The sequence below is a fragment of the Aythya marila genome, assembly GCF_965140915.1.
Source record: "Aythya marila genome assembly, chromosome: 5".
Taxonomy (NCBI): Eukaryota; Metazoa; Chordata; class Aves; order Anseriformes; family Anatidae; genus Aythya; species Aythya marila.
In genome coordinates this window covers 7,431,552-7,455,265 of record NC_139046.1, presented here as the reverse complement: position 1 = coordinate 7,455,265, position 23,714 = coordinate 7,431,552, and the positions used below count along the sequence as shown (strand labels likewise).

The 23,714-nt window shown below is 39.0% G+C and overlaps 1 protein-coding gene across 3 annotated transcripts in view; it reads left to right on the top strand.

The window, feature by feature from the left end:
* The window catches only part of ESR2 (estrogen receptor 2), a 39,457-nt gene that overhangs the window by 11,123 nt on the left and 4,620 nt on the right, over window positions 1-23,714 (top strand). For all 3 annotated transcript variants that reach the window (XM_082762519.1, XM_082762520.1, XM_082762518.1), the window contains 5 exons: window positions 2,364-2,480; window positions 11,885-12,184; window positions 17,772-17,910; window positions 20,091-20,224; window positions 21,810-21,984. In XM_082762519.1, the coding sequence (XP_082618645.1) occupies window positions 2,364-2,480; window positions 11,885-12,184; window positions 17,772-17,910; window positions 20,091-20,224; window positions 21,810-21,984 (865 nt within the window). The remainder of the gene's footprint in view (window positions 1-2,363; window positions 2,481-11,884; window positions 12,185-17,771; window positions 17,911-20,090; window positions 20,225-21,809; window positions 21,985-23,714) is intronic.

Sequence of the window (23,714 nt, the reverse complement as noted above, 5' to 3'; positions counted from 1 at the left end):
AGGATACAAAAATGTGTAGTAAATACTAGTTACGAACCTGATTATTATTATTTTTCATTCATCCTGCTCCTAAGGCTTACAATGCGTATTTCTTACTCTGCTATATCTCTCCTTCTAAGGTCACCACTTCAGTGTTTAAATTCTCAAATATTTCTTATTTAATTCTGATTTGCTGAGTGGCTGCTCCATGGTCGTTATCACGGCCTACAGGCAATGGCTTATGCACCATACTGCAGATTTGGATCACTTTAGCTCTTTAACCCTGGCCCTGGTTACTATGTACTTTGGCTTCATCTGGGACCTCTTGGTGGGAAACTTGGTTAGACTGACATTGGATACTAGTTGCAGATGCTTAACACAGAATCTTCTGTCCTTTTTTGGCCTGTAATGTTCTCTTTCTCTTCTGCACAAGGCCTTCAGAAATCTTGAGGTGGACTTTTTTTGGCTCAATGTGGCAGAATTGGTGTCACCATTAGAATCAAACTTAATTCAAATCTTGTTTACCTTTTCAACTTATTGTGCAAGTTCTGCTTGGGTGACTAACAATTTCTATGAACTATTGCGAGTTCTTTTGATTTTTAACATAATTGAAGAGAACTTTGTCTCCAGTTCATCACAAATGAATACTGAATTTGATCTCAAAGTGTTTTCTGTCAGGAAAATTATTTGCCTGCTCTTGTGTTGCTCACATGTGCTTTAGCCATGAACAAGTTACCCACTGTGGCTTTTTATACACCTTAATGTACCCTGTCAGGTAACATTTGTTTGTAATTCAAATAAATGAAAGCAAGTTCTTGGCATAAAGCACTATCAAGCATTCAGTTGCAACAGTTGTTATAAAGGATGTTGCTTATAAAAAAACAAAAACTTCTGGGCCTACCACAGCCCAGCATTTAACAACTGGGCTATGGTAGGCCCAGAATTAGTATTAAATGATATGACTGGATAAACGTGTGTGGTCTCCTCTGCTTGTCTAAGTTTGTAGCATAGCATATTGGTCCCACATCTCTGAACATCTGCCTGCAAACAAAATTATCCCAAGGCCACAGGAGTTTAAAACCCTTTTATACTCTTGTGTGCTTGGATTACAGTGCAACAGTGAGCCTCTTCCTCCTTTCCCCCCATGTTGTGTGAAGAGTGATAAACAGTAATTTGTTTTTCAGTCTTATCTGCCAGTAGGAAATAGGACAAACTGTAACCTGGTCTCTTCTTTTTAAAAACTCTGTCAGTTCAAAAATTCAAGGCTAATATTATTTTAATTTTGCAAGGAAATAGTCACAATGGTTCAGTTAAATAATTATGCTTGGGGACATGAACTATTGGACTTGCTCATGAATCAAGGCAAAACAAATCAACAAAAAAAAACACATACTTGTAGACTCCTCTATCTTTGCCTGATGTATTCTTAACATTTGAAAAAAATAACTTTGAAAAGCAACTTGAGAGAAAAAAAGATTACAAAATGTAAATGATTGAATATTATTTGCATTCTTTGGTAACTACTGCAAGAGAGACTTCCAGTATTTGGTAGTGGGTGATTTGATTGTATTTAGACCAAGATCATAGTTGAATCTAGTTTATATTAATAAACTTCTGGACTTGATTATTGGATTACTGGTTGATAAAATAAAACAATGTAAAAGGGAGGGAGAGGGAGATGTGGGGTGAGGTGAGATAGAAAGGGAAGGCAACAAAAAGCCAGTATTGGAAACTGATGCAAATCCGACAAAAACTTGTCCAGTTTCTACTTTATTTTGTATTATATAGTATTCATTAATTTATGTTAGCCTTCTTTCTCTCTTGGGATGCTTTTTTTTTCTTTTTCCTTTCTTCTTTCTTTTTTTTTTTTTTTTATTTAACTTTAGTTAGGGTCAGTTCTCCAAAGGCTTCCTCATTCCTGGAACTCACCGTGTCAGACAGAAAGAGCTCAGTAAATAGAGCTGTAGTTTCCTTAAATCTTGCAGGACTGAGACTGTATATACTGCTATTTTCAACTGTGCAGAGGAAAAAATCTTCTATCTGCCATCTGTAGAATTTCAAAATACAGTAAGAAATTGGAGATTGAGAGTAAACATCTACAAGAACATATGCCCCATTTTCAAAAATGAGTTGGTATTAGAGGATGCTTGGTTATCTAGCAGTCACCAGTAAATGCTGGTCTACATTGTCTGGTTACTTGTGAGGCCACAGATTAACATCTTCAATATAGCATAAATACATATTTGCATAATTTAAATTAATGGAGCTTAGATATTTGCATAAGACAAAGTTGAGATGCTTAAAATCGAGAAGATTCTGATATGGGAAATGGCCAAGAGAGATTGATGGAGATGTTAAATTTTCTCTCATGTACTCTACTGCAGGACATAATGATTACATCTGCCCAGCTACCAATCAATGCACCATAGACAAAAACAGGCGCAAAAGCTGCCAGGCATGCCGGCTACGGAAATGCTATGAAGTGGGAATGATGAAATGCGGTGAGTTTTTTGTGTCAATGTTTCTTGATTGGGTTTTAACTTCTCTTTTCCTTCAGACAATGTTGTACAGCTTCCCCTTGGAATCCTAAGAAGGCATGACAAGGCAATTAGAGCAAGGTTTAAGCTGGTTTTGTATGTAGGAATGCGCAGAAAAAGAGTTTTATTTTCAGAAGAAAACCTATGGGAAGGAGCAGGGAGTAGGTCAAATGCAGGTAAACCATAGCTCCTCTGCTGAGCTCTGTGAAGACAGCTTATTTGTATCTGCAGAATGGGAACCCAGGAACTACTGCTGCCTGAGCCTCAAGTCAAACTGAAATCCCTTATAATATGGGGTAGATGAGCCTGTACTGTGTTGTCTGTTTGAATGTAATGAAAGAACAGCAGCACTGCTTCAGAGCAGTAGTAAATTAACCCAGTATCCTGCCTCCAGAGGTGACAGCGTGAATGCCTAGTGAAGAGTAAGTGAGAGCTAAGTGAAGCTACTGATGAAAACTTTGAAGACAGAAGAGGTTTGTTTCCTTTAATAGGACTCAATGGAAAAATCAAATAGTAATTTGTACAGTGTCCCGCTTTTAGTCCTGAAAAGTCCTAGCACCTACAATGTCCCATAGCAAGGAGTTCTGCAGGTTGACTACATGCTATTGTTGCTTCATATAGTTTCCCCAGTGTACATATCAGAAATAGGCTGGGAAAACATTACATAGAAAAACTAGAGTGGAAGGAACAAGGTCACTGTGTCTGGTCCTCAGTGATTTGCAGGCATGCATCTTATTTCATCCCATTTAATGCAGATACCTATTTCTATTTCAAGGCTAGACAGTGTTTTCACTCTCCCACTGTTCTGATCTGAAGTCTGTTTGCAGAATATTATTTCTTTCATTAAGAATATTCTTATGAATACCAGTCTGCATTTATTGCTGAATGTTTAATGCCCATTTATTTTTGTGGCAACAATGTGTTGTAGCTTAGAGGCTCTTTTCTTTGTTGTTAATGCTCTAGGTGTATTTATGGACTACAGTCATATCCCCTCACAACCTTCTTTTATTATGCTAAATAAACCAAGCAATTTCCTCTTCTTGTAAAATAGGACAGTAGACAGATTTTTGGAAGTTAGGGTAGCTTGTCCCTCAATATGCTCCAGGTTGGAATAATCCATTTTGCACTTGAGTGACCAGAATCATGGAAGGTATTCCTGTAAACTCTCCTCCCTATAATAGCATTAAAACTTATCTGTTCCTGCAGGAGGTTTTCTCTGCATGCAGCCCAGGATCCTGTTTGCCTTTTCCATGATTGCATCATGCTGACAGTTCATAATCATTCAATGAGCTGTTACTATTGCAACATCCTTGTTCATTTCTAGCTGAAAACTCCCATCTTAGAGCAACAATTTCAACTGTTCCTTGTATTACTTTTGTACTCCTGAAGCACATTTAGTTTCTGTTGCTCAAGTCAGCTAGGTCTTTCTATATGAAGTTCCTATCTTCTGCAGCAATGATGCATCTCAGCTTTGTCATTGTTTTTCATTAATATGTTCTTAGATACCTTTGCTGTCTGGCCTCCAGAAAGGAAAACCCTACCCTTGCAAAGAAGATTCCTTTTGAAACTTTAATTTCTGAACAATGTTGGTATCATTTGTTCATCTTTATGCCTGAGAATTTTACTCATTGTGTAAATCTCTCTGAGAGTGTTTTCTATCAAGATTCAGCATTGGATTTGGAGAGCTTTTGAAAGGATTGATTCTACTATAATATTATAAGATGGTTCTCCACAATGCTTTCTTTAAATGAATCCTTTTATTCTTATTGTCCAGGAAGTCCTGGTTTGTGATTAGGCATCATAGACACTAAGGTATCACAAGTAATAAAAGATGATAATATGTAATTATGTCTTAGTCCATGTTCCTTTTAATCTTGTCACATAATCATAAACATTTTTTACTTCAATATGTTTATAGGACGTTAGTGACACTTTGAAACTTATAAATGTCTTCATTTTTATATTAGATATAATAGATTTGTCTATTATATCTATCTAATACATTAAATATAATAAATAACAGGAGTTATATTTTAAAAATAATTAGTTTTCTAATTAGTTTCAGTAGCACTGAAATTTGAGAATCCTGAGAGTAAAATTTGAGAATCTTAAAAATTTAATTTGACAAATATATATATATATATATATATAAATTACATTTGCTAATTGAAGCAGAATTGCATGAATTACCTGATGAGTTAAGAGGCATCTGTGAATGACAGACATTTAAATGAGACAGATTTTAAGACTGTTATTTCTTGCATGAAACATAAATGACACTTCCTGCAGATCAGAGTGATTATCTTCCAATTTTTTTCTTCTTAGAGACATGTTTTAATACCACTTTTGTACTGTAGAAAGCCATAAAAGAGTACATTTTCTTTTTAATGAAGGCTTTTCCCAAGTCTCTGTGCTTTTCCCAGGTCACTTAGTGAATGCATTGGTTCACTGCTGCTAAAACCCTGCACAGGATAGAATGGTTTGTAACAGCGTATTTACTCAGCAGAGACTTGTTGTCCAGCAGAAGTGATAAAAGAGCCTCAATTACCACTTTGCCAGTTTATGAAAGCTTGCCATAAACTCCACACTGTTTGCATGAAATCTTTAAATCCTCATTTTGTATATTATCAATGGATGGCTTGGCCAAAAAAAAAAAAAAAAAAAAAAAAAAGTGTGTTTTTATATATTTGTGTATGTTTCTGTGGGTAAATGCACTTGGGTAGTACATGCCATCTTTAAAACAGTTGGAGGTAGTAGGAAAATGTTGCTTTGGAGTTTCCTGGTCTGAAATTCTCTTGGGTGTCATTGCATTCATAAACATAGAGAAGTCAACTTGACAAGCCACAGGTATTTCAGAAGAGGCTTGGAGGTGCTTAATATCAAGGTGATAATGGATTTTCTAACAGAACATGTACCACCACTTCCAAAAGCACAGGGTCTTGGATGCTGCATCTCTAAATTTATCTGCAGGAAGTTTGTGTTGCCTACTGTTCCAATCAAGAAAACTGCTGCAAATTTTGGCATTAGGCGCAATGGTAGAAAATTAATTGCAAAACACTGTCACCAGGAACAAGGAAAACAGAGTTAGTACAAATTTATTAAAAGTAAATTCTGCTCTGCAAATCTCAGTAAAATTGATCAGGATAAAACAAGTCTTTTCTTAGAGCTTTCTGGTGTTTACCTGGGGATCCTGAAATGGACTAGGCTGATTGCCCAAGGTAGTAAAGAAGAGAGGAGTTGCTTCATTACTTTACTGTAGCCACTCTGTGAGCAGCTGAACTGCTGCTTTTCTCTTTTTGCTTTCTGAGGCAAACATTCTTCCATAAGAAGACTTCAGTTTCCTTGTTGTCCCTATTGGACTAGACTTACTTTTCCAAAGAAAGATTGGTTTTGCACCCTTCCCAACAAAATGTGGAAGCTGAGAGGCCGTACTAAAAACTGATGGATAGATACTGCCCTGAATACTGGCACCATTCCATAAGTTTGCAGAAAAAAAAATAATAAGACTTCTATGTGGGGTCATACAAAATGTGAAGTTCAGGATTTAGCTCTTTTTCTCCTGTATTTGTCTGCTGCATGCAGTTTCTAGATAGCACTTTGAAATACTGTAAATTGCTTTTCACATAGAAAGTGAATGGGGAAAAATGTTTCGAGGCATTCTCTGGACATCAGATGTATTAATTGTATTTTAGCTATTTTAGAAACCATTGCAATTTCAGCTCTTGTTCTCATATGTCCGTGGCAGACAGCAGCTTCTTTGTCAGTAGGCCTGCTCTATGAATACAGGCATATTCACCAGAACACTTTCATTTGCTTTCAAAGGTGATTTGAGTGATAATGGTTTACTAATGTATACTTGAGAACAGAAATTTTTAAGCACAAACACTTAGAAACTGATTATAATATATTCAGTGGTAGATTCTGCAATTCCTGCTGAACTGGCTAGTTACAGAGGCAGTTGCCAGGGACCAAAATCAATGTTAAGAGTAACATGCCCACCATATCAGACAGACATTTTCAATTTTCAAAGAATTTGTAAAGAACATGTTGATTTAAAAAGGGTGTGTTCTACTGCCAACAACACCTGTTGTGATTTATTCATGGTTGAGTGAACAACTGACTCATTATAATGAGCTAACATAGAATATCCCCAGTCATAAGAGACCCACAAGGATAACTGAGTCCAACTCCTGTCTCCACACAGGACCACCCAAAACTCAGACCCTCTGTCTGAGAGCATTGTCCAAGTACTTCTTGAATTCTGTCAGGCTCGGTGCCGTGCCCACTGCCCTGGGCAGCCTGTCCCAGTGCCCGACCACCTCTGGGTGCAGAATCTTTCCCTCATACCCAGCCTGACCCTCCCCTGTCCCAGCTCCATGCCGTCCCCTCGGGTCCTGTCGCTGTCCCCAGAGAGCAGAGCTCAGTGCCTGCCCCTCCGCTCCCCTCGTGAGGGAGCTGCAGGCTGCCATGAGGCCTCCCCTCAGCCTGCTCTGCTCTGGGCTCAGCAAACCAACCGACTGATGTGTCTCATTTCTTATGTTCTTCTGATCACTTACGGTGCTGTAACTGGAGGTCTTGCATCCAGCATTCTCAGCTGAATACAGGTATTTTCTTGTGCAAAGAATTGTTCTATATAAGACGAGCATTGTAGGAAGAAAGAAGGATTTGATCATCTTGTGCACTACTCCAATTGCCTGAATTACCTTTATATGAATGAATATTAGCTATTAAGTATATTTAGTGAGTTTGTGGTAAGGTCAGTTACAGGCCCTAACCTTAGAAACTTTGTTTTATTGCTGTGTCTTTACACAGACAGATCCACATCTCTGTTTCTAGTTAAGACAAACATCAAGCTGGTCTATAGTTACTCCTCACATATTTTTATAAACACACATGCCTTTTGGATGCTAATAGATGGACAGGCAAATTTTTTCAGTCCTGCCTAAACTTTGCATTTAAATGGGAAGTAGAAACGTTCCTTTACGTGGTTTAAATGTTGTATTAATTGGAAAGGCTGCTAATTCCTGACAGGTCAATTGACTGGCAGCCTTAAATGTAGTTTTCTTAGATGTGTAATCTTACAGAGCACTCTCTCTCTCTCTTCCCCCCGCTCTCCCTTCCTTCCTAAACACAAACAGAATAAATTTTAATGTGGAAATAAATGGTATCTCTTTTAATTACCGATGAGCTATTTTATGCACACTGCTCAGTGAATCAGGCTTTGCCTCCTTTGGCAATATACATTGATTAAAAATACAAACAAAAATTCAGCATCCTGTTTCTTTTCCTTTTTTTTTTTTAACCCCTCCCCCCTTTCACAACTCCTTTTTTTTCCTTTTCAAACGAGCTGAGGACAGCTGATTAGAGCATGCTGAGTCCCACAGGAGTGCCCTTGGTTCACTTCAGTGCTGGGAATTGAACTAGGATCGATGAGCTGGTTGCAAGTGCTTGCCTGAGCACTCGCTGCTTCTGGCAGGTGTCTCTGAACTGCTGGAATTTCTTCCTTATTGTCTCGCCAGATGTCTCCTCATCTCCACAGCTCGTTCTTAAACCAGTAGTTTTTCTGACTTTATTGTTTTAGATATGGTCCCTTCAGCAAACTCAACAACTCTTCCCTGTGTTTAATTTAAAGGCTGCTGTTCCTCATGAGCCCTCTTTTAGAGGGATTCACATCTCCACCAGGTACTGGAGAATAAAACCAATGCATGCCACGGAGCAGCTGGCATTTTCTGCCCAAGAAAATGCCTCCTCCCCCCTGTGTCTACCTATGGCTTTTAGTCCCTCTGTGCTATTTTTCTTGTTTAGCCCTTCAAGATGCCCTTGTTCAATGTGTTTCAGCATTCTGAATAGTAAAACCTGGACAAGGTGTTGCTTTCTGCTTTAGTTGAGTTATCTCCTGTTGGTTACAGTCTCTACTATGGACATTCATATGGAAGTCACAGCCACTGACCTCTCTGTACATAGAGCACCCTGATACCTTGGTGTTTCCTAGTTCTGTCTCCAGCTGAACTTTTGTTCCAGTTTCTTAGCTTACTGCTGACCTTTCCTCTTTGTCTTCCCTGATGGAAAATATTTACATACTTTCTGTTCATGATGTGACTTCAGTACAGTTTGCAGCCCACTGTGCCATTCTAATGTTTTTCTGAAGCTGACAAAGCACTTTAAGACTTTCCTCTCTCTTGACCTTCGTACATTAGTCCAAAATGAGGTTTAGCACAGAGTTCACTACATCTTCTGTGTGTTGTCTATGCCTTGCTGTCCTTTGACTCTCTCAGGAAGAAAAGGATTTGTCCATAGAGATGGCTGAAGAAATCCCTCTGTGACTTGTGCAGTTCTGCTGGTAACCTTTTTTTGTGCGGGGTTCATCATCAAGGCTGACTTCATAAATCTACCATGAGATAACGTCTGCAGCTCTGTCTCTGGTGGTGTGTTATCCTTCACTAACTGCTGTTTAGCTTCTCTGGCAGCTTGTAGCTAGATTAGATTCAGTTAAACTAAGGCTATTTAGTTTTTCAAATCACTGTTTTTTTCCTTCAGTCTACTCTTTGTGTCAGTACTCAAGCCATTTCATCCTACCACAAAGGACATGAAGACATCCTTGCCCACTATGTTGCAGACTTTAAGCCAGTACTTCTAGCTGGTAATGCTTCTTGCTCCAAATGCCTCATTCCACTTGGGTTCCTCCATACCCAAGGTCCCGTTGTTGAACCAGCTTTGCCAGTTTGTCTTCTCCACTCTCTTTTCTTTCCACGTAGCAGGTGTTCTCTAATTTCCAGAACTTCTTTAATGCTCATTCTGTTCTCTTTTACATCTGAGGCAATTCATTGAACAGGCAGCAAGCAATGTTTGTAACACTGTGCAGCTGAAAGTTCCACAACCTTAAAGTCCTGGCAGACTTTTTTAGACCTTTTCCATTTTGTTCAGTGCCTTCAGGTTATACCTGACTGGCCTTTGCATCTCATCCTTCTCACAGGTTGACTCAAATGGTGCTTAACAGCTGTTGAAGATGAGACAGGACTATGACCTGACAAGCCATCACACCTGGGGAACCTCTGCCACTGAGACTGCATTCACTCAACATCTTATTTAGCAGTATGAGCCTTGTCAATAGCATCTGAATATTTTTTGTGAATCTGTGTGCCTTCACTTCTTCTATTTTTACTTTTTGCTTATATTTGAAACTCTCAGTTGGCCAAATGAACCTAAGTGCCAGAATTTCATTGTCATGTTAGAATTTATGCAACTCATGTTCTAATATATCTGATGACTGTAGATGAAGAATGGTAGGAGTTGCTGAGTAAGGTAGCATGAAAAAGGGGAAGCTGCTACATTGCTATGTCCCTGGGTCCAACTAATAGCGAGTGTGAACATGTATTGCCATTAGCAAAACCACACAATGCCTGTATCCACAGCCAGCCACACTGGTCAGCAGACAGAAGATCTAGCGCTCATGCAAGCACAAGCAGTGGGAAATGCATGTATGTATACAGTATGGATCCTTCCAGCAGCTGGGTTTAGACACTCAGTCTGTCAGGTAGCTCACCCCTACATTCTTCTCAGCTGGTGGTCTCTGGCCATAAGAGACCTTCAAAGTCTGCAGCCTCACTCCACTCACTGGTAGTTATCCGTTCTCCCACACAGTTGGATTCATACATTATGGATGCCTCCAAAAACAGGCTTTAGAAAATCAGTGTTATCCAGTAGCCTTTGGTTACTTCGGTCTTCCAGGTGCCTTGTGCACAAACCCTTGCACATATACAGCATGCAAGCAAGTGTCTGGCAGCTGGTCCAAACCCATGGCCCTTCTGGTAGCTGACATCCAGATCCTCTGGTCACGCTAGTGCTTGGCTTGGAGTTCATGGTCCCTACAGCCCTTCTTGTTGACTTATCTGGTGGGTGTCATTCATGGACCATGGGCTTGTTCTTTGATAACCCTGAGAATAGCCAAGTCAGGGTTCTTGTTGGCATTGATCACGTTGTTGGGATTTTTCCACCTTCATCATTCCTCTGCTCCTTTGCCTTCGTGTACTTTATGGAGTAAATATTAGGGAATGAATTACCTATCCTAATAAAGAAGAACCAGATTCTGTGACTATGTTGAGAATTCTGAAGGCAACACGCCAAAAAAAATCATTAATTCTAGTAATGTCAAGATAGCAGTACTAGATGAAAAGATGCCTTTGTAACTTACAGGACTGAAACCAAATGAGGCAACCTCTTATTATACTTTCAGTTCTTCATGATCTCTACTAATGCAGTAATAAATGTTGGTCTAATATAGATTTATGCTACCAATGACATTTACATGTATATGAAAATTCAACCTTGGAGTATCATTTGTCAGTAGAAGAGTTGATGGCTAGCACAAAAAAAATGACTTCTGAAAGAATTAGAGGACAATTTAGCAGTGATATTGAAAACATTAAGTGCTAGAGGATTCCAGCTATTTAGGAAGTTAATATTTTTAAATATCTTGATTTTTAATATTGTGAAATCTTGTATGTTAGTTATTGACAAGGATTATTTGTATATAAGTAAACATAAAAGGAGTGATGGAAGCAGAAACCATGGCTTAGTGTTTTAGCAAATCCCCCAGTGTTTTTGCAGAGTCTTTTAGCTTCTTTGTATGGCAGCTCTCCAAAGACAGATAACTGATCCTAGCAATGATACTGATAGGCAGAGAATGTTTGCTGTTGTGTTAATGAAAAAAAAAAATAATTCTGGGAATTAAAAACCTTTGTAAAAGGACTGTTCTGTGAAACCGAAATAGTATTCTTTAAGCAAAGCTCCAAAAATGGGGCTTGCTCCGTGTAGTTGTAGATATCTGAATTCACTTGGAGGAAACTCCCACTGGCTTAACAGGACACACAGAGAAGACGGGTCACCTCACTGAACACCCAGCTAGCAGTGAGGAACAGCTGTGCTTCTGGGTGAGGTACTTACACTGTGTCATGGCCCAAATTGCCCAAATTTAGAGTTATTTTATTTTATTTTATTTTATTTTTCTTTTCCAATTGACATCTAAAACAGAATTTTAAAACCAAAGTAAATGGCTGCCTTTAATTGCATTTGAAGACTTGATTTCTCTCTCTTGATGTCAATGAGAATTTCCCCAGGGACTTGTAAAGTGGGTTAACTGTAAGTGAATAAACATTAATCTTGTTATTTTTTCTTCAGTAGAGTAAACCAAAGCCTCAACTGAAGTCAGTGGAAGCAAAGTTAGGTCAATGATAAATGCTCTAGAAAGTCTGAAACTTGATGCTTCAGGCTAGAACATCCAATATGTGTTTTCCCTTAAACATTTTAATTTGTATAATGCAACACTGAGAGAAATATACATCAATGCAATCATGTGCCTCTTGTGTCAGGCTCAAGAAGAGAACGTTGTGGATATCGCATCCTGCGCCGCCATCGCAATTCAGAAGATCAAGTGCATTGCATTAGCAAAACTAAGAAATACAATGAGACGGCCACCCGTGTAAAAGAGATCCTCCTCAGCACGGTCAGTCCAGAGCAGTTCGTTTTAACTCTACTTGAAGCTGAACCTCCCAATGTCTTGGTGAGTCGTCCCAGCAAACCATTCACGGAGGCCTCCATGATGATGTCCCTGACAAAACTGGCAGACAAAGAGCTGGTTCATATGATTGGCTGGGCCAAAAAAATTCCTGGTAAGGATTTCAATCTCTTTTTTGTTTATTTTATTCAATGCCTTGATGGTATAGCACTGTGAATGTGTAGTATGAAGGTCTTATGTTTTCTATCCTATAAAAGTAATGGAGAAATTATAGCTCTTGGTAATTCACTTGGAAGTATTTTGAATCAAACAACCTTACCAGCAATTTGATATTTGCTGTTAGCCAAATACTTACTCAGTTTTCTAAAAAACATAGTTGGCGTTGCATGTAATTTCTACCTCATCAACTATAAATGCCTGATTAATCTGATTAAGGATATTCATTAAAAGGTGTATTAACTAGATTGATATAGAAAAAAAAAGTCAAAATTTTTCCTTGAATCTTATTGAAAGGTTTCTGTTGAAGTTGGTGAAAACTGCTGTGTATCCAAGCACTGAGCCTCTGCAATTGCTTCAGCTGACATAGTTGGTACACAAGAGCTTCAGATTGCTAAGTGGCACATAGTATCGATCTCAGAATTATTGTGTGCACTCCTTCAAAACAACAATCAATAAGGATGCTTTTGGTTGTTGGCAACACAAAGAACATGCACTGAAGTGCAGCTACGTGTGTTACTGCCTTGAATGTAGCCACTCTCTAATGCAGCCACGATACCCTGGCAATGTACCATTTCTCTCCTTACAAACTGAAGTAAGTGGTGAACATGTACAATTTCTTCTCCATGAAGGGCCCACTTTAAAACAGCCATAATAAAGAATAAAAGACAGAGTAAAAGCAGCCAGAACGTGGAGAAGATAGCTGGCAAAGCTGTGTGGAAAAAATTGCTGGCTGACATAGACTAAACTGTAGACCATAGCCATTTAGTAAGAGCTAAGGTGGCCAACTAAATAGTACTGAGCTAAAAGAAGCATTGAATAATTGACAGAGACACAGCAGTGTGGAGCTTAATCTTTAACTTCAGATATAGTGCTCTGCTAGGAGTGATCCCTGCAGCTATGTGCACCTTGCATGGCTAATGCATTCCACAGTGCATCTAGAGGTCCTAAGCCCACGGATGTCTGGAATGAGGGGTCAGAACAACGTGGTCTTCCCTCAGATCTTATGCTGAGGGCAAGCAGAGTGTGCCAGCATGTGCCCACGTCTTGTTACTGTGAGCAGTGCTTGCTACTGCTCAAATACATGCTCAGGAAGACATGACAGTAACCCTTATATCTAGAAAAAAACACAGTGCATACATAGTACAGGAGTTCATCTTCATGGGGAAAATTTTGTACACTCCTGAAACTAAGAAATTAGGATAAGGGAGGTATATGCTATTTCAGGTCCAGGTGGAGGGCCTGAAGATGCTACCAGCTCCAACTGTTGGGCTATGTCTGCTCCTTGCAGAGTCTCCATGGCTCAGCCACTGTGCTGGATTGTCCAGGTGTGATATATTTCAGGTGTGCAAATTCCAGTTTAGGTGCTTGGGCATGAGAATCCTAAGCTGTGTTGGCTATTTGTACAGTGATAGTGGTTTTGCCATTAACATGGAGTGCTTTAAACTGAGTGTCAGAATCCTTAATTCTTATTTTCCCTGAGTTAAGAAACAGTGCAAATAACCATCAAGTAAGTAACTGTAAGGGTAAAAATGGTGTCTATTGCTATAATTTATTTTCTGATTAAAAAAAGTTGAATAATAAACACCATTTCAGAGGACTCTGTATAGTTCTATTAGCCTGATAGGAAGTGAATTGGGGGGGGGGGGGGGGGGGGAGGGGAAGTAATACAGGGAAAACAGTTTTAGGAAATGACCTGATTTTAAGCAATATTTGAATAGGAAAAAAACCAACATCTATTTACAGATTTTTCTTCGCTTATGTGTTGTTTTTTTTTTTTTGTTTGTTTGCTTACTTTGAACTATGTCAGTTTAGAAAAGCAAACAAAAATTTTAAAATTGTAATAATTATTTTTAAAAAATTGTCTCCAAGCTAACCCCAACTTTGACGTTGATCACTTTTAGCTTGTTTTCAACTTACATCAGAAATAAAACAATTTTCTTGGCAATAAAAGAATTGTATGAAAAAAACCTGTTTAAGCAATCATAAGCCTTCAAAAAACAGTTCCTGGGAATGTTGACGCTTTATCGTGTATGTTTGTTTTTTCTGATCACTCATGTTACACAGAACAGAAAAAAACATTAGGTTAGAATAATGCCAAAAATAGATGTGACATTTAATATGTTCCCAATCGTGAATTATATTACAATATAACACGGCATTTAGAGCATCTACGTGAATGTGGATTTATGTATTTATTTTTCCTTAAAAGTGATTATGATGACTAAAGCTTATGACATAAAATTTCAGTTTTCAAAATTCCTCCCTGAAGCTAATCATCTAGATCCATGCTCTGTTCCATGGAGTCTTAGGGGAAAAAAAAAAAAGAGTTGTTGACTAACAGCCCAATGCGTTGTATTTTTACTTTCTGTAAAGCTGAATATTTGATATTGTATCTGTGTAGTAAGAAACTCATTTTCACTCCTAAATTATTATTGAACATTATTTTGACAGTGAAAACAAATGTGTTTTTTTTTTTCTTTTTTTTTTCCCCCCTTCATATCCTAGTGCTATATATGTAAGATACTGGTAATAGTTTTGTATATAAAGGAAAGATAAATGTTTACATATATATTTTTTCCTTATGTAATGTTTAGTGACCTTCTTTTATTATGAATTTTACTCTGTGACTGTATTTTTGACTGTACTTTCTGCTTATTGGATTGATTTTTTGTTGTTCAGAAAAATAGAAGGCAATACCTGGATTTTTTTTGTTTTTTTTTTTTTCTTCTCATTAATTGCAAGGATTTTAATTCAATGTTATCAGTGGGAGGAACATAACCTCTATAACTGCCTTTTACTTTGTTGTACTAGTGTAAGAGAGTTGAACAGAGTTCATAGCTGGAGCTGTACTGCTAATCGATTGGATGTTGTCATAATATTGAAGTTTGGATTCATTATGCAACCTGGTTTGTTGTTGGCCAGAGCAGCGTGTCTTTTGATAGTTACTACACATCCAACACTTTCTTCTTTTTTCCTGTGCTGTTGTGGCAGTCTGTCTTGGTAGTTTATATTAAAGGATTAGATATAATTTAAAGGACGTGATTTAAAGGACATGTACTACGGTCACAGAAAAAATGAGCAATTTAATGTACTCTGCAGCAAATGAAAAGGGACTTTAGAGACTTTGAAAGAAGCTGTAGTGATAACGTGCTGTCCTCAACCTTTACAACATGATGGTTATGAAAAGAAAGGGGATGGTTCTAATAGTTGTGCGCAACGTTCATAAATCTTGTTGGGGCTGGTAATGCATATTTAGCAGGTGACATCTGGGATAAATCTGGATCTCTAATTAGCTGTAGATTGAAAACTGGGACTTGCTCTGACAGCTCAACAGAGATTTGTTTTTAAATCCAGTAACTGGTTGTTTATGCTAGAGAAAACAGCACATGCCTGTGTAACTGTTTATTTCAATAAATCCCTGAAATATCTTTGGGCTGTAGTTTCCCAGGAAACCATCACTGTCAGTTTATCCTATTCACACTTCCATGAGTATTTTTCTAACAGCATTTTTTAAATTATGAGAGTTTGGGTCTGGCAGATAATCTGCTGTTGGCTGTGAATTCTGTAGTAAATTCTGTGACAGTGAAATCCACGAGGGAAAGTACAGCTCATGGGCTCCTGTTTACTCTGCTCATAAAATAAGGAGTAAGGCTAGTTCAGGGCTACGAAGATGGTGAAAGGCCTTGAGGGGAAGACGTACGAGGAACGGCTGAGGTCACTGGGCCTGTTCAGCCTGGAGAAGAGGAGGCTGAGGGGAGACCTCATCGCAGTCTACAACTTCCTCGTAAGGGGTTGTCAAGAGGCAGGAGACCTTTTCTCCATTAACACTAGTGACAGGACCCGCGGGAACGGGGTTAAGCTGAGGCAGGGGAAATTTAGGCTGGACGTCAGGAGGGGGTTCTTCACAGAGAGGGTGGTTGCACACTGGAACAGGCTCCCCAGGGAAGTGGTCACTGCACCGAGCCTGTCTGAATTTAAGAAGAGATTGGACTGTGAACTTAGGCACATGGTCTGAACTTTTGGGTAGACCCGTGCGGTGTCGAGAGTTGGACTTGATGATCCTTAAGGGTCCCTTCCAACTCAGGATATTCTATGATTCTATGATTCTATGATTTTGAAAGGCAGCACTTCCAGCAACGAAGAGAGAGTAAGCATTACCCAGTTTATGTCAACCTGAGGATGTCACTAACTGTCTTCCAGGCTAGTAGTTTAATAAGATGAAAATATATGGAACATTTGTATAAATCACCGCGAGCAGGTTCTGTGACAGCACAAACGTACTGTGTGCCTTTTAAGACTTCAGACAACTGAGCCGCAAGAAACCTGTTCCCATGGCCAGCCTCTGTAATGATTTTTCACTATTCAGAGACATAGACACCAGCTCATCTAAAAGTGAAACACCATTGCTAGGAGCTAATCTTAAGCCTCTCTGCTTTGAAAACTTTGGCCTGATCTTGGTTTTGAACAAAGGTGTGGTTTGGCCACTGAGCTGGTCTTCATCATACCTGGGTTTTATTCCTTGGCTGCCTGAGCAGTCTGCTTTCCTGCTTGTCTCTTGGTAATTGACACTTTTCTGTTTTCTGTGAGTTTTTCTTGGCTTTTTTTTTTATATATATTTTCCTTGTGTGTGCATTTTGTTTCTCTTTATTTGACTTCTATGAGTCTTTCCTAGCAGTCTTTTTTTTGAAGGAGGCAACAACTTTCTTTCTCTTCTGGCCGTGTTGCAATGTTATCTGACACTTGCTATAAGAACAAAATGCTGGAACACGCTTATGCGTGGTTTTCCATTAATTCTGTTCTTGCTTCCTTGATGTTGTGTGTGGAGGCAATGGAGACACTACTACCTTCATCAACTACTCTTGTTTGTTGATTGTTTTTTTGTTTGTTTTCCTGGTTTGCTGCAATTTTGGGGAAGGGACCCATGAAAGTGGTGGGATGGGGTTAACACCTGCTATTTACAAAGAGGGTGATAACACAGTGGCACCAAGATGTGGATTCTTTCAGGGGCAACCAACAAACCCAGAAACATGTCTGTCTTATGAGTTAAAGCAAATAAACCAACAAACCCCCCTGCAAGCAGCAACCATATACATTACGGGAAAATAATGGTCTATTTTGTTAAGAGTCCTCTGTAGTTCACTGCAGTTGTCTCTAAGAGGTGTGAGTTTTGTGAGTGATTTCCCAGTGCTTCTCAGAAGCCTGTGGGACCGTCAGCTGAAGAGGTGCCCAGGCATAAGGCAGGGCTTCGACTTTCACTTGCGTGTCAACAGCTGTACAGGAGCAATTGCACTTCAGCACTGCTCTGGTTTATTTCAAACGTTTTGCGGAAGGTTTGACAAGGATAATCACAAATATTCATGTTCTCTTTTGAGATGGCAGCATGAAACTTCTGATGACAGTGTTTCCTTTTCTGGCTTCCTTCACAACTCATGTTTCTTTTTGTTTCTTATATACTCAGTCTTCTTTATAAAAACAGAGATGTAAATAAGTTGATTTAATTGATGCTGTTTTCATCATTTTAGGCTTCATTGATCTCAGCCTCTACGACCAAGTGAGGCTCTTGGAGAGCTGCTGGATGGAAGTATTAATGGTGGGTTTGATGTGGAGATCAATTGACCATCCTGGGAAACTAATTTTTGCACCAGACCTTGTACTAGACAGGTAAGAGAAATAAACTTCTTGAGGGCACTTCACTTGGCATGTGTGGAGGGGGGAGGTGTGAACAGTGAGAAGAGGACAAAATATTGGAGATGCTGTTAAAGGTTTATTTAACAATGTCATTTACTTGTATTCGTAACAATAATGACTCGAGGCTTCACATGCTGAGCATAAACAGTGACAGTCCACTAGTTCTTCTAGCACATAATGGTGTTCAGTATCTCTATTTTTCACTGTCTTTGTTGGTTTTGGTCCTTTTGTTCTAGGACTCTAGATGCCAACATTGCAGACACACCAATATAATGTGCTACATTGTCAAACAATTTCTTAGAGCTGATAGGTTTTCTTCCCCAGCTCTCAAAATAAAAAGTAGGTGTGGTTTCAAGCCACATTTTAATTATTTTATATATTTGTTTGTTTGTGTTTTTTTTTTTCCCTGTCCTTAGTGCAGACTTCATAGATAGCTACAATAATGAGCTTTGCAGCATTAGCCAAAAGGGATTAAAAAAAAAAATAGCTTGCACTTCAGCACTGAAAGGTTTTTATTATTTTTTTCCAAGCTAAATCAGGTTGTTTACAAGTTTAAAAAATTATTTCTCCATAACTATCTACCAGCAGGGAAGAATATGGATTAGTAAAGATGTTTTTCTGTAGCACCTTGGTACGTATTTGATCTGGGCTTAGTAAAAAGTCAGGGAAACAATCCACTCTATTGGCTAGGTATAAAATATCTCTTAACCTCTTCAACCTGGTGAAATTCATATCTGCACCAATTCTGTGGCTCGAGCTAAATAATAATCATCATCATAGATACAGAAAGCAAAATGGGTTAGTAAGAGAAATAAATTTGATTTAAAGAAGGTTTGAAGTAAATTGTGATTTGCTCATATAAAACCCAATGCAAGGACATGCTAGATTGTTCAATGCAATGATAAAAAATTGCTGAAAATGTATGACACAGTTAGTTCCTCAGGAGCTAATATGAGCTGAATAGAGCAGGCTTATTTGATACATTCCTTCATCTCTGCAAGATACGGCTGGGTGGGAGCTGGCAAGCATCTGGGCATTCTGTAATTTTTTTATTTTGTAAGACCTGCTTATGTGAAACTCATCTGTAACTTGGTCACTTTTATCTTGGCTGAACTTGAGATAACATTCCCCAGGTAATCTTAGTAGACAAGTATTTCTCTGATGCTCATGCCCTTGTCTTGAAACCAGCAGCTGCCTGTCCTCCTGCAAAACTCAGAGTGCTCCTTTGCCAGAGGCACAGGGGAAAGCAAGCAGTACTCAGGCAGCAGCCTCTCTACGGGCAGTACTTTCTGCATCTGGTTTGTGTTATCTGCCCGTGCCTGCCTCACAGCCTGAGGGCTCAGCGCCTTCCTCTAGGGAGCCAGGAGAAGTGTGTCTCATGGTAAAAACATCATTATAAATAATCTTGTATTACAGATAGTGCAAGAAGCATCCCTTTGGGGTCACTGTGTCATAGAGTTTAAATGTTTTTTAAGTCCAGCACTTTTTAATTATTATTTTTATTTTTTTTAAATATGAATCAGTAACTTATGTGGTTTAACATTTCTGCTGTTTAATTTCAAACCCATTGGAATAGCTTCTGGTATTTTTATTTATTTTTTTTCTAATCATACACAGTGTGTTCTGAAAATGGTACTGATTCTAACATCCAAAATGGAGAAAGGTGCATTCAGCAGACGCTGCCTTATTATTACAAGAAATTTATTTGGGGGGGGGGCCTTTCTTATTTATTAGGCCCCTGTCAGGTACAAACGAGGATGTCACAGGTTGTGGTATTAATTTCTGGTGAAACAAATCTGGATAATACTCAAGAAGGTGCTGTGCTCTGCCCGGTACTACATAGTTGAAAACTAATTATCCAAAATTATTTTGTCTGTGAGGTTAAAGCCTCTTAAAGAAATGCAGTCATACTTACTTGTGGTCAATTCTGCAAGCACTTTAAACACTTTAAAGAGAAAATTAGTTTCTTAGAGGTGCTGACCTTTTATACCAGTGTAATTTTCCATTTAGATTTCGTGACAGAACCTTTTGAATTCTCCCGAAGATGAGATGGATAGGCCTTTGCAGCCTTCTTTGTGCTATGACTTTTATCTGTCTGAGTCAGAGTTCCCTAATTCTACTTTTCTGGTAACATTTTAAATGTGTTTCCATAGGGACGAGGGGAAATGCGTAGAGGGAATTTTGGAAATCTTTGATATGCTCCTGGCCATGACCTCGAGGTTCCGAGAGCTGAAACTGCAGCACAAGGAGTATCTGTGTGTCAAGGCAATGATCCTCCTCAATTCCAGTGAGTACACAATTGCCTCTGACACTCACCAAATTATACTTATTTCAGCTGTAGCTGGGAAATTATTCTCTAAAAATGGCAGAAATATCAAATGCAATAAAGCCATTAAAAGAGAAAAATAGAGAGGGACTTCTTACCATCAGATCATACAGATTTTTGCTCAAGAAACTTCTAAGCGATACCGTTTGCTGAATTTAGTGTCTATATCCTGTTCTAAAGAACCGAATAAAAGACCTCAAATTTGAAAAGCTTCTCACATGGTGGGGTTCGCGACCCAGTCTGTGGGTATGTCCTTTTCAAATGTTGATCCCTGGTGATCAAGGAGAAATTTTGCTCAGATCTCTGTAGATCCTGGTCGTGGGTAGTGCAAGCTCTTCAAGCCTATTCGGAATTCTGATAAAACTAGTTACTCAACTGAGTGATGATTAACTGTGCTTAGATATTTCTACTTAATGGTAATTAATTAGTAAAAAGTAATTGAATGTACTCAACAGTTCTGCAAGATGAATTTAAGGACAAAAGGTTTGCTTTGCAGCCTTTTACACAAGGCAACTAGGAATGTGTGTTTGCCCACCTTTAGGCAGTCTGTAGTAAAATCATTTTAGTCTCCAAAATGTTTTGCAATTAATGTTGTCCAAAAAAAAAAAAAAAAAAAGCAAAACAAAATAACATCTATTTAAAGAGAGATGATACTCTTTACATCTACTGTTTCCAGCAAGAAATTTCTGCATAACTCTCAGCAAGATTCTGCAGGGTGGTAGTCCAGCTGTTATCAGACTTGTTTATAGACAGATACCACTATTTCAGTCAACAATAAGGCTGTTTCTTTTTTTTTGTTATTTACCAAAAAAAAAAAATTATAAATAAATAAAAGATCATCAGCCATGTTTTTTTTCAAAGCTTCTACTCTTAAAAAATAAAATCTCTCTAACTGACAAATTATATCAGTAATACTACTGCATGTTTCCAGACATTCCTAGTGGAGAGTTCTTCCTTTCCCCCTCCTCACTCTCCTTTTTTTCTGCTTTTGCTGACTTTTAAGGTCAGTGCAGGCAGGTGTTGTACAGGCACCCTGGCAAGCTGTGGGGAGCCTGTGTCAGGCTGGGTCAATGAGCACTGTCTGTCTCTGTGTTCTCCTCCCTCCCTAGGATATAACTGAAGAAGAAAGTTTTGTTTTGTTTTGTTTTGTTTTCAGCAAGAAGGGATTAGAGCAAGCATAATGCTATAGTTCATGATAGAAACAAAAGTACACAGCACAGGGTGATTCAAAATAAAAAACCCTGGAGAATGGAGAGCACAGACTCTGAGAGCATCGGGCTCAGTCAGACTGAAGAGTCTATGTTCAACACATTGTCTTGGAAGGATCTGGGAGAGTTATTCAGTATGCAATTGATGTAGATATCAGATTTGGACAAAGGGGTATAAGTTGAAGCTTGGTATAGTAGACGAAGTGTTGTTTGTATAGTGCTGGGGCTGTCGGGAAATGGAACTTCTCTGATCCTGAGAAATGTTATTTCAGAGCAAAATCCACAGTCATAACTTTCTTCTTCCTCATGAGCAGTATTTCTCTCTCTTCTCTGGCTAGGCATGTTTCCTTTGTCAGCAGAAGAACCTGAAAGCAACAGGAAGCTGCATCACCTGCTCAATGTAGTCACAGATGCTTTGGTGTGGGTTATTGCAAAGAGTGGAATCCCCTCCCAGCAGCAAACAACTCGTCTGGCCAATCTGCTGATGCTACTCTCTCATGTCAGACATGCAAGGTAAATTTTACAGAACATATGTAATGTGAGTCTCTGTTTACAGCAACAAAGTAAGGCTTGAACTCTGGAGCACTCCTGAGGGACCCTGGTATTGCTGTTCATCTCGTTTCATTGTAAGACAATCCTTTCTCACTAGACAATATACTCAAGTGTTGGCTGGCGCTCAAAATGTTATGTTAATATTAAAATGCTCTCTTTACTATATTGCTTGAAGTCATTCCTGTGTACCTGCCTGAAATATTTAACAATAACAATACAAATTTAGCCTTCCAATATAATAATAATAATAATAATGATAGTAACAATAACAACAATAATGATGATGATGATAATGATAATAACAATAATAAACAAACATAAAACACCAGCCAGAAGCCAAAAATCTTCTGTCAAAAAGAAAAGTCGCTTTCAAACTTGAGCAGAGGGAAGTTTGGAGGAGCAATGTGTACAAACACTGGGTACAGTGTTTGTCCCAGGCCACATTTGCCATGTGTCCCAGGAGCAATGATCAGTTCTCCTATTTGCATTTTTGCGAAGTGTCACTAGAGCAATGCCAAGCTCCTGCTTTCCCTATGGGAAGTGGCCCTTCCTCTCCCTTCCAGCTCCTGGACCTCCTTGAATTGCTTCTCTTTGCTTGCAGTACAGCAGTCTCAAGTCTCAAGGGCCCTGCTAACAGATGCTTTAATTTTCAGGCCTTGTCATCTTTGAATTTTTAAAATTTGAATTATTTGAATTATTACCCAGAGACCAGCTACTCATGAAGCTGTCTGATGCCTTGATTGTGGAGCATGTGTCCAGGGAAATCTTTGTGAGGGTCCTGAGGTGTGAGGCATGCAAAGAGAGGCAGGGACATTGCAAGGGCATCCGCCTTTTGGATGGGCTTCCTGAGAGAGGGTGGCAGCAGCGAGAAACTGACTGTGCTGAAGGCAGCTTTTAACAGCCAGATTTTTAACTGGTGGCAAGTTTGAGAGCCAGCCCTAGAGAGGGCATCAGCACCACCTGGAGCTGAGCTCAATTCATAGCTCTGATGCGCTGCTGTGTGACACTGCATCAACAGGGGCTCTTGTTCTGGTGTGGCATGAATAAATGTCACAAATCTTTGCAAAATGTGGATCTTTTCTTATTGAAATGAGAGCTTTTATGCTATGCCTGCCTCAGCTGAAGTCTGGAGACTACTTGTTGTGGCCCATCTCCCTTACATTGCTCAGCACTGGTCAGTCAATTACAGACCATTCTGGAAATAATTGATGCTCTCAGCCTGGATTGCCAAATGGTGCAGACCTCATGAGCTGGGTGTAGGAGGGGGTCCTTTCTTTCTTCCTTGCCATTAATATATTTATAACCCATGAATTGCAGCGGGACCTCATTTTTCTGGAAGCATTGCCTCCCTCCCAATCCAAACCACTTGCTCAGCTATTTGCTGGCCAGCAGCTGCTATTTCCACTGTGATTAATTTGGTGCACTCGGTTTTCATCCTCAACATCTTGAGTGTATCTGAGTGCACATACACTTCCAACCACAATATTTCAGTGATAGCCATCGTTTGTCAATCCAGACAACAATACTGCCACAGTGTTCAAGCTAGCAAGGTGTTGCTGTACCTTACTATATGACAAAAACAAACAAACAAACAAAAACATTTAAAGCCTATGGCCATCTTCGGGATCTAACACTGGCATGCAGAGGGAAGAAAACTACTTGAAGTTAGCCAGCGTAGTTTGGTCTTTCTT